At 38.7% G+C, this 13,933-nt stretch overlaps 1 protein-coding gene across 1 annotated transcript in view; it reads right to left on the reverse strand.

Annotated features, from left to right (window-relative positions):
• Window positions 1-416: 416 nt before the first annotated feature.
• Window positions 417-13,933, reverse strand: part of DAP (death associated protein) — a 55,857-nt gene continuing 42,340 nt past the window's right edge. Inside the window, exons 3-4 of the mRNA XM_059815322.1 lie at window positions 6,389-6,431; window positions 417-3,278 (exon numbers count right to left, since the gene is read on the reverse strand). Of these exons, the coding sequence (XP_059671305.1) occupies window positions 3,159-3,278; window positions 6,389-6,431 (163 nt within the window). The 3' untranslated portion in view covers window positions 417-3,158. The remainder of the gene's footprint in view (window positions 3,279-6,388; window positions 6,432-13,933) is intronic.

A 13,933-nucleotide genomic window follows, 5' to 3' on the forward strand; every position in this document is an offset into this window, starting at 1 on the left:
TGTTATCTGCAGTTTTATGAGAAGTTTGCTGCTACTTCTGATTACAATACTTTCTTTTTCTGAAAGATTAGAACTTGAAAAGCAATGGAAAATGTTAAATTTCATTTCCTTTACCATACTCATTTAGTACCAGGCTTAGATTCTCTAGCTTTGCAAAGACCAAGTGAGGATCTCAAATTTCATAGTGGAAAACAGCAACTCCCATTCTAGCTGGTAGCATCTAGTTTTTATTTTAAATGAGACTGGACTATCCAAAACAGCTCATCCACTGTGTCATAAAACTTCCTAATAAATTTCACTATCTATAAAATGTATATTAGTCATGCAGCATGCTGTAATAAAATCCCATAAACCCCACAAAACCACACCCTGCTGATTTACATTGTACTTACAGAAAGAAGAGCCCAATATACAACTTCATGCTTTATTGTTGCATTATTGCCACAGTGACAATTACAGAAAATTTCTTTTGCAATCATTGCAAGGTAACATCCGAACACGTCCTGTGCTTGTATGTTATTGTAACACATTTTGAAAGTATCAATAACCATCAGCAGGCAATTCAGATCACCAGTTAGGATTCTATATTTTGGGCAAGGTAATGCTTTGGTAAGGACACCTGTGTATAAACATGGATACCTCCCAACAATATATAATACGCTTTCATACAGAGACATTTTCTAGCCATATAGGAATTCCTGCACTCTAAAAGCCACTAAAGCTATCTCGAGAGTTGTACTCCATTGTACAAACTTACATATCCATCTAAGTAATCAAAGACAAAATTCAGGTATTGTCTATATATGCTGTATATATTGCATTAACAACCAGGAGCAGTAGTTCGTACTTCAAAAGCATCCATGTTCCTAAGTTTTAGTATTAGAATGGAAACGCGGTGTTGCTCTCAGAAGATAGAAATACGTGTTTCTACCAGCTATTACTAGACACAGAGTAGAGGTGCTCAGCCCCACCTGATCATATGCTTCTACACTGAGGTACGTTTAGTTTTCCACTGCAGTCAATGGAGTAGAGAGTGATCCAGCTCATCTTGAAAGACACTTCCATTTGGTCAAAGATGCCATACCTAAACTCTACCAACTGTCTTGACTACATCACCATTGACAACAGCTGGAGTCTAGACACAACTTCAGATGTAGGCACAACACTACCCAGCTCACTCTCAAGCCCACAGCTACCAGTACCAAGCGCCTGCGATGATCTGCTTCATCACTGACGCAGCACCCTGACAGCTCCTGGCTGCACCACCACCGAGACGCCACCACTTTCTGTCCTGAATCTGCAAACGTTCCTGCCAGCAAATTATCTTGTGCAGATATTCCACAAGGCTCAACAATGCTACCCTCATGAATGAGTTACTCATGTGTGAATCACTTGTACACTCACAAGTGGCTACGAACAAGGCCTCAGACGTACCGACATCAGAAACAGAAAGCATATTTTTAAAATTATGCATATTCTAATACAGAGTAATGCTTACAAACAATGCTTGTTCCTTAAGGCAAGTACGGTTATCTAATTAAATTGAAAATAAGGACTGCATATACAGATTGTACATCCCTCCTTGGGTGCAGAATAAATATATCCGTGCATATCCTTTGCAAAACATCATTTCCATTTCAAGTCTATGAAGAGATGGAAATGCCAGGTCCCTCTCACCCACATGAAGTGAGTTATTCCACTTGTGAAATGGGCCATATTTCACATGATTTTGTTGTTGTTGTTTTAAATCAGCTACTCCGGGAATAATTATTTAATCTGCAGAATTTTAAAAAAATAGTATTTTTCAAACCTCACCTCACTGGTTTTCTATACTATTTGATTTTAAACATAAATGAACTAGTAAAGCCCCAGGTGACTCCAAACTTTCACTGATTTGCCAGGTGAATGTTTGCAGCACTAACTCCAGTACCCACTTTTTTGATGTTATTAGAAGTTTTATAAACCTACAGGGTACTAAAGGCTGTACTGTATTTATAGTCAGTTAAAACCAGAAATACGCTTTTAAAATGTAGGTGGAATATTTGAAAAATTATTTTCCTGGGTTTTACAGAGATGAGTTGCAGACACAAAATGATAAAGCTAAGTGATTTTGAACAGTGCAATCAAAAGATTTAATTATGTGGCCAAAACTAATCTGATTGCCCTATTTGAAAAGTAACTTTTTTATTCCCTCATATCACTACTGTCCTTATTCACAATAAGAAGATTAGGAAAAAATATGATGCGCAACAGCAGTTGGGTCATAAAGTTAAACACATTTACTAATGGTATCTCTCAATTTCAAACAGTGACGTCAAACTGTAAGCGAAAAAAAGGAAACAGCTTTTTCGCCAGTTTATTTTAAGTTCAATTCTGGAGAGTCCTGAGCTCCTTCAGCTTGCTATTGGAATTGAGAAATCATCACCTCAAAAATACAGGGCCCAGTGAGACCCATGAGATCACAAATCAGTTGTTTACAGCAGCAGTGCTCTTGTAACTGATTTCTCTCCCCTCTCCATACCCACAGACCTCCAAATGGAAGAACCTTAGCACGACTGTGCAAGTGCAAAGGGGTGTAAAGAAGATTCAGCTGGATTTCTGCCCACTTGGGAATGTTTTTGGGCCCTTTTATCATCTCACTAGTTGAAATCAGAGGGCACAGCTACTGGGGTGTAACACCATCGGATACTGCAGACTGCAAGGGTTCTACATAATCAAGACAACCACTGATTCCTGTCTCAACACACACAACAAACTCCCTCCAGATAGTAAAGGTACCAGTACAAAAGGGCTATTCTTCCTTACCGGCTTAGCATAAAAACTATCTTAACTATCTGCTATTGCAATACCACAACTAAAAGTACAAGTTTTAAGCTCATTAATCATATTATTAATACTAAAGTTTTATCTTGGCAATAAGAAAATCTTATCAAAAAACACCCTTGATCGGCAAATACTTAATAGAGAATTTTCTATCTGGGGTAACAGCTGAACAATGTCTTCATTCTTATTAACCCTTGAGAATTAAAGTAAAAGAAACAGCATATTATTTTGGAGGTCAATTTTACTGATTTGACAGTGTGAATTCTAAAGGGTTTTCATCGTTTCTCGAAAACTTATTCACTGACGGCAGTTTGGCTGAGATTTTGATGGAGAGCTCACTTGCGAGGTTGGTGGATGTGCTGTTTGACATGTTGCGGGTGAGGAAGCTTTTCCACAGAAGGATGTGGTTTCTGATGAGCCACCTGAGCCGCAGCTGGAGGGAAGTCCTTATCACCCTGTTCCAAGAAAACACCAGGAAAAATTTAAGAAATCTTAAAAGCGTACTTTCCAGTTCAAGTGGATGTAAGTTTTTAAAAATGTGAAGTGCAGATGGAAAACAGTGTTGCATGTTACTCTAAAGTCCCCCTGTACACATCCTATCCTGCCATTTTTTCAATCAATTTCAAAATTTCACTTACGCAAGTTTCACTTCTTCCAATTACACACACCATCCAAGAACGCAGTATCCTAAAGGGACCCAAGGGAAAAAAACCCTTTCCTATCTTCAGTGCTTAATGGCTCCTCATGCTACGCCACTTTCACTGGTTCTGTATGGTCAGATCTCCTTGACCTATTTGGTTTTCATAGAGCAACCAGAAAGAGGAGACTATTTCACAAACAAGGTAAGGCAGCATGAAAAACTACCTGCACAAGGAAACCTACTGCAGGAATGCCAGTTCTGTGGGAAGAAAGGCAAGATCTAAAACTACTTTTGACTCAAAACTTAGGGGTGGCTGGCTTTTAAGTGTAACATGCTCTTTTTACAAGGTCTGCTAGTGTTAGTTCTCACATGCTGCTGTTGGGCAGGCTCAGTTCAGGTGAACTTACGCTACCTATTTACAACTGTCATTTCTAGGGTCAGGACCATGAGGTTTTCAAAAAGCACTGTAAACTACTACTACCAGTGCTCAGTGACAGGGGGAGGAGAATAGCACCCCTACTTTCCTCTTTAGAAACTGGGACAAACAGATCATAAGCCAGAAACTCCCTGTATTCCATCGGCTCACAGGGTGACAACCTTACACAGAGGTGTTTTGTACAAAGCTGATGTCTCAGATGGCCTGATTCACATGTGACCCCATTTCAATCTACTCCAAATTCTTCCTTTCTGTTCTGACATAACTTCTTTTTAATTTTGACCACTAGGTTAGTTTTCTACATTTTTTCACTTTTTTCTCTACTCCAAGTTTCTTCCAGTTTTCAAAGATCTCTTCTCAGACTTGACATTTTCTACCTTCTTTCCCCTGATGCTGCTGTTTGCCTTTTCCATACCTCTCTGACCCCTCACACCTTGTTGACTCAAATGGGTGATGTGAACGCAGCTCTTCTATGACTTGTGGGTACTGTAACAGTTAAGCAGATGACTAGAGTCAGTCTGTAAGTGTTAGCAGGAAATGCTAAATGCTTCAAACAAAAGTATCGTAGAATAATTCAGGTTGGAAGGGACATCAGGATGTCTCTAGCCCAACCTCCTGCTCAAAGCAGAGCTAGCTATGAGATCAGACCAACTTACACAAGGTTTTTATCCCGTCTGATCTTGCAAACCTCTAAGGACAGAGACTGAATAGCCCCTCCAGGCAACCCGCTCCACTGCCTGAATGTCCTCACAGTGAAAAAGTTAATTTTTTTATGTCTAGTCAGGCCCTTCCATTTCAATTTGTGTCTGTTGTCTCTTGTCTGCCTGTCACACACCACTCTGAACAGCCTGGCTCCACCTTCTTGATAACTTCCTTGTACATGTGGAAGGCTGCTGCTAGGTCCTCCTGAAACCACCTCTCCTCCATGCTAAACAAGGCCTGTTCCCTCAAGCCTCTCCTCCCAGGCCATGCTCCAGCTCCTGACCACCTTGGCGGCCCTTCCAGTGAACTTGCTCTGGTTTATCAACACCTTCCATACACTGGGGCATCCAAAACTGGATGAACTATTCCATATGTGGTCTAAAGTGTGCTGAGCAGAGGGGGATAATGCCTTCCTTCGATCTACCAGCTACTTTCCTGTTAATGCAGCCCAGGATGCTGTTGGCCTTCTTGCTGTCCTGCATGTGGCTGGCTTGTGTCCAGCTGCTGCCTGCTGTTCTTCCAGCCTCACCAGGTCCCTCCAAGTAGCAGCCCTGCCCTCAAACTTATTAACTGTTCCTCTCAATGTGCCATCCACAAACCTGATGAGGAGCCTTCTGTCTGATAAAGACATTAAACAGGACAGGTCACAGTATATAAACCTCCACTTGACACTGATGAGAACTATTCAGGAAACTTGAAAATACAATTGAAAAATCACTCTGGGTTCAAAAAATCATTGCTACATTTTATTTATTATATAGAGAAGAAATTTTGATACATGTTTGGGAGCTATAAAGTCTCAGAAAATGACAGCACAATTTTGCTCTTCATAGGTTAATAAATAAACCTGTGGCTGACAGCTTACTGAGGATAAGCATAGTACCCTATCAAGTAATTGATTGGCTAAGGAAGAGCTAAGTTACAAAATCAAGAGAATAGTCTCTTTCCATTTTGAATCTTTTGCATGCCTACTAAACTGGGGCCCTGTTTTTTTTTATGTCTGAGATTTCCTGTATCACTCAAAAAAATTAAGGCAATAATTAGAAGTAATTAGGCATCTAAATGACTAAGTAGGTATCCACCTTGGTGCAGATGGAGGTCCAGGAAGCACAGCAGTGCCTGCCTGCTACCCTATGGGCTGGGGAAAACCTCATCAGCTCGCTCTTTCCACCTACGTGACCTTACAGGTAAACCACCCCCTTACACACCCCAGTGATGTAAGGCCATCATGATAAAGGTACCCATCATGTATAGCCACGATAAAAGCCCTGTCACAACGCACAAGGCATGAATTACAGATCATACAATTAATGGCTAGTTAATGCTAATGATTTAGCTTATGGATTTCCAGGTCCTGCCTGTTGTTAAAATCCAGGGAATAGCACCTTGAATCCCAGCTGAAAGACGTGTCTTCAAACATGCATCCTTACAGACAGGAGTGTCGCTCCTCATCATAGATCAAGCTATAGCGGCAGACTTACATGCAACCACTTTCAAATAAAATGAATGCGGTAATATCTAGTTTAGATATGAAAAGAAGATCCAATAAACTTAAAGTGCTAAAATTCAAACTAAAATGGTGGAAGTAATTTCAATAAATCATTTCAATTTCACACAAAACCAAAAAGAATCCTCAAAGGGACTTACACAAATATACAAAATATAAAGCCTCTTCTCATAACAAACGAAGGGGAATGAAAAAGATTAATTTTGGTCTGATCAGTGATAATTCTGAAAAGCTTACAATCATTTTTCCATGACTGAAAGAAATTTAATAGTAATCTTACCCTAGCAATGACACCAGAGATGAACACCGTTGGTTTAGGTGGGCTGAAAAAAAAAAAAGGAATTATTTGTACCAATTATTTAGAAGGTAAAAATAAAAAGTACATCACACATGCAATGCAAAAAAAAGAGTGGCATTTTTGGCAATTAATGAATGTTTCAAATAGAGAAGACATATTTTCTCTTCAAATGACTATTGCCTTATTAGTACTTATTGCAGCCAAGAACAGACATGTAGGTTTTGGCTGCTATTACTTCACATTAATTGTGACAGCAGTAAAAGGCTAGTCCAACAACACTCTGTTCCTTACTTAAAGCTGAGAGCCTTTGTTTGTTTGCATTGGTTTCTTAATCCTCAAATTTTATATACAGGCTGCTAGCAGTACTTTAGGCTTAGTATATTTGTATTACAACAATGAAAACTGTAGTTGGACTAAACTTACTGCTGTGATGGAGAATAAAATAAAATTCAAATTTATATCTGTCAATCAACCGGATTAAGATTCCGAGTCTCAGAAAAAACAACACCCACTACTTTAAATCATAGATTTTCAAGCAGGTATTTATCTGCTCTGTTACACAGAAGGAAAATCATGTCTGTAATAAAACAAGCGTTAAAAAACATAAAGCAAAGTCTGCCCTGCTTTTTCATTTGCAGACCTCCACCCATGCCAATAGGAACAGACTCTCCACAGGTAGAATTCGACTCTGAAGCTTGGTCAGCACGAGCGATCAGTTTCCCTGGGCCACCAATCTAGGGAACCGACCACCTCTACATGGAGACCGAAGTGCAGTCATGTCGAACAGTTCACCCCTGATGGTGGGCATCGCCACAGTGTCTAAATTGTAAATACTAGCAACTTCAGTGGTCTCCTGGGCAAGTAAAACCCTACATCTGCCCAGAGTCTGCAGAAGGATCGAGACCAGGAGCTCCAGAAAATCTCCACAATAGAGGTAATACTTCTGCAAGAAAACCATGTAACCTGAGGCATTGCCAAGGGAAGGGGGGTGCGGAGGTGAAGTTGTGCCTCCCTCTGAGCATGTCCATAACCGAGGACTCGAGAGCAGGTGGTTCATGAATTGGACCATGAGAAGGGTCCCTACCCTGTGATTTTATGGCTGACGGGGTTAGAACAACACAAAGCAAACACAAATCAAATGATTTATTAGAGGAATGATACTGATTATTATGACGCACTTTACAACTACACAGCTTGTAAAGATTTATTAATATGATGTTCTGTGAAGTTAAGGTAACAAGCAGCACAGTATTAGACCTTGATGTAATGGTCTAATAAATATTGCCTGAGCACTGGTTAAGTCACAGTATTGCAACACAGTCTCTGAACACCCTAGTTATTTAACAAGACCCGTCATTCCTTTGAGAATTTTTTTAAAAGTCAGAAAGACAGGATTAGAAAAAAGGAGAAAGGAAGTTCTGCTCTAGAATACCTCCATTTCAGAGTACCAGTGATATTTCCTGCAATGAGAAAGCAAATTTTGATACTGTATTAGACTTCTTCAAGCTAATTTTCTCTTAGTATAAACTAATAACAAGCAAAGATCAACAGCAAAACACTTTCATTTTATCCTAATTGTACTAAGTATGTTACAGTCTGCATGAGATTTCCTGGATGCTGAGTAACAAACTCAAAGAAATAATTGACTGAGAAAACACAGATGTACTGCAGTGGCTCAAAGTACCATTCAAAAACTAACACCATGACATTATAAAGTAAATGAACAGTAAATGGAAAAAAAAATGTGTGGCAAGTTATTCTTAAACTATACGCAGAATCTGGCTTTAGTCACACTCAGAGAAACAGTTATTTGTTTGACATTGTATTATTAACAATACTGGATAGTGAAAAATTCAGACGAGATGGATTTTTTCCTTATATTCTTGCTATGACCTTTCAGTGTTCGCTATGCTTGGATGATGCATGAAGTAATTCAAATCAACATTTCCCGAAAAGAGCCTGTATTCGCTGAACGTGCTACGGCTTGTCTGCCTACCACCAGGCTGTATTATCTGCTGTCTGTTCCATACTTCTTCCTTTAAAAACAAGTTAAATGCTCCATGGTTTTGGCCAAAAATGACAACCAGAAAGAATCTCTAGCACAATGGCTGTTTCAAACACAGCTTTTCCCACTGCAAATCATAAAAGTCTTCTCAGAAACCCTGGTCTCCTGTTCAAAATATCATGCTATTAATATTCATAGGACCCGAGCTTGCAAGTGCCAAGTTCCCTGGATACACAATAAAGCTAGATAAAGTTAGAATATTTAGTACATTTTCATACTTATTTTTACTTAGTTGTATGTTCTTTTGTCTAAGGAACTAGGCTGAAGATACTATAAGGGTTATTTTCAGAATCAGTTAAGCAAAAAATCCAGTCTGAGGTTTATGTTTCAGGTAGCACCACAGAATTAGCTAGCATATCTTTATGAAGAAGACAAAAATCAGGAATATAATTTTCCTGGTAAAAATTATATCCTTCAGCTATAAAGCCTTTACCTTGAACTCTATAATGAAATAACATATTTAGCCTTGTCTGTATGCAGTTGGTTCTGGGACTGTCTTCAGTTGCAGTGTCTTAGGAACTGGACACTAATTAGGACTATCCCATGGGTGTGTGGTAGGCACCAAAACTCCTCATACTAACTCACCTAAGGTTAATGTGGAACATTTTAGGATACCACAGGGCATTTCACTGACACATAGGGAACAACCTAATGGGAAACCAGAGTTGTAAAAATGTATCTACATCCAGATGTAGCTGGAACAGATTTGTCCTCGACTTTCACCCTTGTTTGTCCTCTCCTCGGCTTTTTGATTGGATTCTTCCTGTGTTGTGCTACATTTCCAACTTCTAAACAGAAGAACTAAGGAACATGTGGATGAGGCATTGTGGGACATGGTTTAGTGGGCATGGTGGTGTTAGTTGATGGCTGAACTTGATGATCTTACAGGTCTTTTCCAACCTTAGTGATTCTGTGATTCTGTAAACTAATGGCAACACTAATGTGGCTTCCAGCTCGAATGCCTCTACCTTCCATCCACAAAGATCTTTTACAGAAATTCCGGCATTCACTTCTGTCTGACCTGAGTTCCCACACTCAGCTGCGGGCGCACAGTGTAATGATGCTTAACCTCTCTACTTAACTGATTACAAAGGAAAAATGCTTCACTCCTATGGAAAAGATCTTTAAAAATTTAATATTCTCAGTTGTCTTTGATGATCTATAGAACCAGAATCAGGCCAGAGCATATATAATCACACATCTACACTAATGAAGAATTCAACGGATCAGAGAAAGGCCTGGATAATCAGTCACTGATTCATGCTTTAATTTCATTCTTAATGAAAGAAATCTTTCTACAGATGAACTTCTTCACAATAAACTCAATCTCTACTGCCAGACTCTCAAACCATTGGCTTTTGCAGACTCAGATTAGCTGCCAGGACCATAACTCCATAATTGCACTCTGGGACATCTACTGGGATTGCAGTGTTGCAACATCACTCATTATCTTTCCCAAGAACCTACCGAAAATAGAAACAAAAATGGAGAATATGCACAGGCTATCATCCCTACATTTGTAAAACATTTTCAAGTGCTTTAAATGCTATTGGTGTTTTATGCAAAGCACAACCTACATTTCCAGTATTTTGTAAGCTGTGATGGTTGCTTTGAGGATATACTTAATCTGATGAAAATCGGTTTGACAGATGTTGTTTTGAAGATGCAGCATTCCTTTGTCTAGGCGTCAGTAAACAAGAAAGCAGAAAAAATATTACTTTCTGACAAAAACTGATTTTGTTTTTACATATATGTGCTTTACAGCTATTTAATGCACACATTTATTTAAATTTAAGTAATAGCCGCAGCCGATATTGCATAAGGAACATAACGGCATGTTTGCCAAGACTGCTTAGAGTGTGTGTCAATACTTTCAGAGCAAATCCTTATTTTATTATAACGTATGGAGAAAAAGAACACATCTGTTAAGATCTGAGCGTTTAAAGAACTTACCCTGATTTTACATGAGCGATGCTGCTAAGAGCTGCACCTGTTTAACTTCAGACTCTCTACTGGATTCATTTATCCTGATTGTATTCATATAAAATAAAGATTTCTATTATTTCATAATACTTAGCTTAAATAAGATCTTTATCTGACATTGCAAGTAAATCACAATGAAGATGGAATACTTGAAAAGATCATTAACTAGATGAAATGAGGCATTAATAACACTAAAATCTTATGCCTTCACCTTAGAGGGATTGGTTGAACTGAAGTCTGACAGACGTACTGTAAAGACAAACACAGTCATATCAGAATTACTGTGAAATCTCCTACAGGCCACAGAATATACATAGGGCAGATGAGTATTTATCCAACTCCATTTAAAATAGACAAACTGAATAAATTAGTTTTCTAAGTTAACAGGGAATTCTATAGTTATTAACTATATCTATCTATATACGTGGTGTATGTGCACACACACATGCGGAGGCTGTGGCTATATACATACACAGTTTACACAGATTTACAGCTGTTTAAGAGTGGTCCCAAATGCAGGAAAGAGTGCAGCATGTTCCCACAGCTGCGCGGAGGATGAACGCCTGCAGCCTCTCTCCTGTTTGCAGCGTCTGAATTGCCTGCTGCACCGTTACCTGATGGGATGGATCTGAATCTGATGCTGGTTTCCAGTGGCAGGTTGAACGGTGGATCCAATCTGGAGGAAGGACTATAAGCATTGCTCACAGTGCAATCCAAAACAGAAGCCTACGTTTAGAGTTGACTAACCAGGAAATAGAACCACACATATGCATCATTCCTTTCCGCATGAACTATAAAAACTCCTGAAATGGGAAATAGGTCTTACTGCAGCCAGCCGATGTAGAAAGCTACTGCTCCATGTTCACTGGTGATCAGAAAAATCAAAACAACATAAGAAAAGAATGAGAGCAGAAATAAAGATGGAAAAATAGCTGAGAGAGTATGGAGAACCTTCTATATGAGGAAAGAGCTAAGAACTATTTGCATACAGTATACAAAAGAGTGAAGAATACTTATAAAGATAAATGAGAACAGTAGAAAGTGACACTTGAAGAAAGTAGAAGACATACATTTAAAACTAGTAATAGCAGATACCTTTAAAATACCATAGAATTAAATGCAGAACCTCCTGAAAACAAGGCAAAATTAAGATCAAGAGTTTAGTGAGATTCAAAACCAGAATTAGACATTTATATGACGCAAACCCATTCACATCAGTTAGATCAGAAATGTGTAGAAGTTATATGAATGCTGATGCTCCAGGGCTCAAGTTATCCTTAAACTGATCAGGACTACAAAGACATCAAAGTTTAACCTCTGCACAAGAGATATGTCATTACCCTTTCTGCCGTCAATTAAATATCGTAAGAGATTATTTTCCCAATATATCTGATTCATCCAAAATTAATCTAGGTACTGTAGAACAGGGTACAAGCACAGTCTCAAGATTCCCAATATGCCAACATTTAAAACAGGTTAGCCTACTTTAAAAAGGGCAGAACTACACAGATGCAAGGCTTTGTTAGGGTAAAAGATTTTTTGTCAAAATAGTTAAAAAAATGTTAAATACTTTAAAACTACATTAAACTAGTCTTCTAAATGGGGATGATTCATATATACCTTTTCATACTCGTGGGAATTAACAATATGTCTTATCACTGGCGATCACCTTTTGCTGTTTAAGTGAGCCTGGCAAACAGACATATGAAATATATAAATAATAGCATGACGTGTTTTTCAAAGACTTAGGAACCACAAATCATGTCATAATTTTTAACTACCAAAGAGTAACAGTGGAGTTTGTAATTTGGTGTTTCCTTCCTTTAATCAAATCATCCAGTGGCATGTACTGCGACTCACAGTTGGCCTCTAGCTGTGGAAAGCAAAGGAGACATTCCTGAGACAGGCTACAAACCGAAGAGGCACCTATGCAGAACCTGGAGCTGTGCCCAACTCCCTGAACCTCCAGGCAAAGGCAGCATGCAGACAGCACACACCTCATCCCTCCAGCACCCTGCAACAGCAGGGACTTGAAAAATGAGCAGAACCTCGTACTGAGCAGCTTGCCCTTTATTTCCTTGCTCATTTCCAAATAAACTTATCATTCACTCAAGTCCAGTTGTTTAGGCGAGCAAAATGAAAAACATATATGAAATAGTATGATCTGCAGTAACCCATTGATCCCCCAACTGTTCCCTAATTAGAGGAAGTTTTGCTGTTTTCTACCTTGTCCTGGCATGATATTCACTCCATGAGCAGAAAATTCTCCAAATATTCGTAGCATAATTTCTTCTTCAGTCAACAAAACTTCAGACTTTAATCCTGCCCTTATCTTTCTGGAATTAAAAGCATTTTGGCCAGTTGTTCAAACCATCCAGCTTAATCTTCAAGGTTGCTTGGGAATTCGTATTTTCTGGTTATGAAACATGAAAGCTAACTAGTCCTAGTTTCAGTCTAATGCCTCTTTAAAGATGTTTAGATGCTTCTTTATAGGGCTGCTTATTTGAATTTACCTACTTGCCTTTGATTTTGGCATTGTCTGTGAAAATAAATTCCAAGATGATTAAAAACACACTGAGATGATTAAAAACGCATTTCTCAGCAATAGAGTAAAACTAACAAGCACAGCAGCTTGCCTGAAATACTTTCCCATAGGTTATAATACATTTAGGTTATTAATTTTCTGGACAGAAAAGTAATAATTAGTCTGACTGACTACCAGAGGGAAATACTCTAGCTGATTGCATGGGGACATACAGTATCTGATATTCTATGATCATTTATCCTGTTGAGGTCATCTATTTATCTGCCATAGCTTTCAAACCTTTAAGATCACCCACAGGATGGCACTGTTGAACCTCTGAGTATCGTGTACAGTAAGCAGGGAACAACCTCAAAGAAATCCAGGTGCTGTGGCAAATACTGAAACAAGTAAAAAGCAATACTTCCCCCTGATGACAGATCTTGATGAAATGCAGTACGTATAGACACACACACAAATTCATACACATACCTACAGACGCTACTTTTTGAAAACAATTTTCTTGTCCCCATGTATTAGTCTGTGACCTGATATACCCCATGAGATAGCTTCCACTCTGCTAAATTGCTCCTCTTCCTATGCAGGCAAAATTAATGTGTTTGAAGGAAGAACTCAATGCCCTATCAGGAAATTTTAAAGACTATTTGTTTTGCTATTCACATACAAGCAAATTGGGTGTCCTGATCTTTTAATAAGGTGGTAAATCACTGGCCATTATATTTAATAGCAACTGATTGACATTCATTGTTCTTACATTCACTGTCAATGTATTGCAGCATATGGCCTGATTAATCTCACCAGCCTCTCATTCATCTTTGTTTTTAGTGCATGTGTTAGCCATAAAAGAAAATTATTTAAGAGATCTACCATCTCTTATCTATATTGTTGTACATGACATCGCTATCAGAGAGTAAATTTCTCTTTCATGCCTTCTTCT

This window comes from Gavia stellata, chromosome 3, assembly GCF_030936135.1.
Source record: "Gavia stellata isolate bGavSte3 chromosome 3, bGavSte3.hap2, whole genome shotgun sequence".
NCBI classification, from domain to species: Eukaryota; Metazoa; Chordata; class Aves; order Gaviiformes; family Gaviidae; genus Gavia; species Gavia stellata.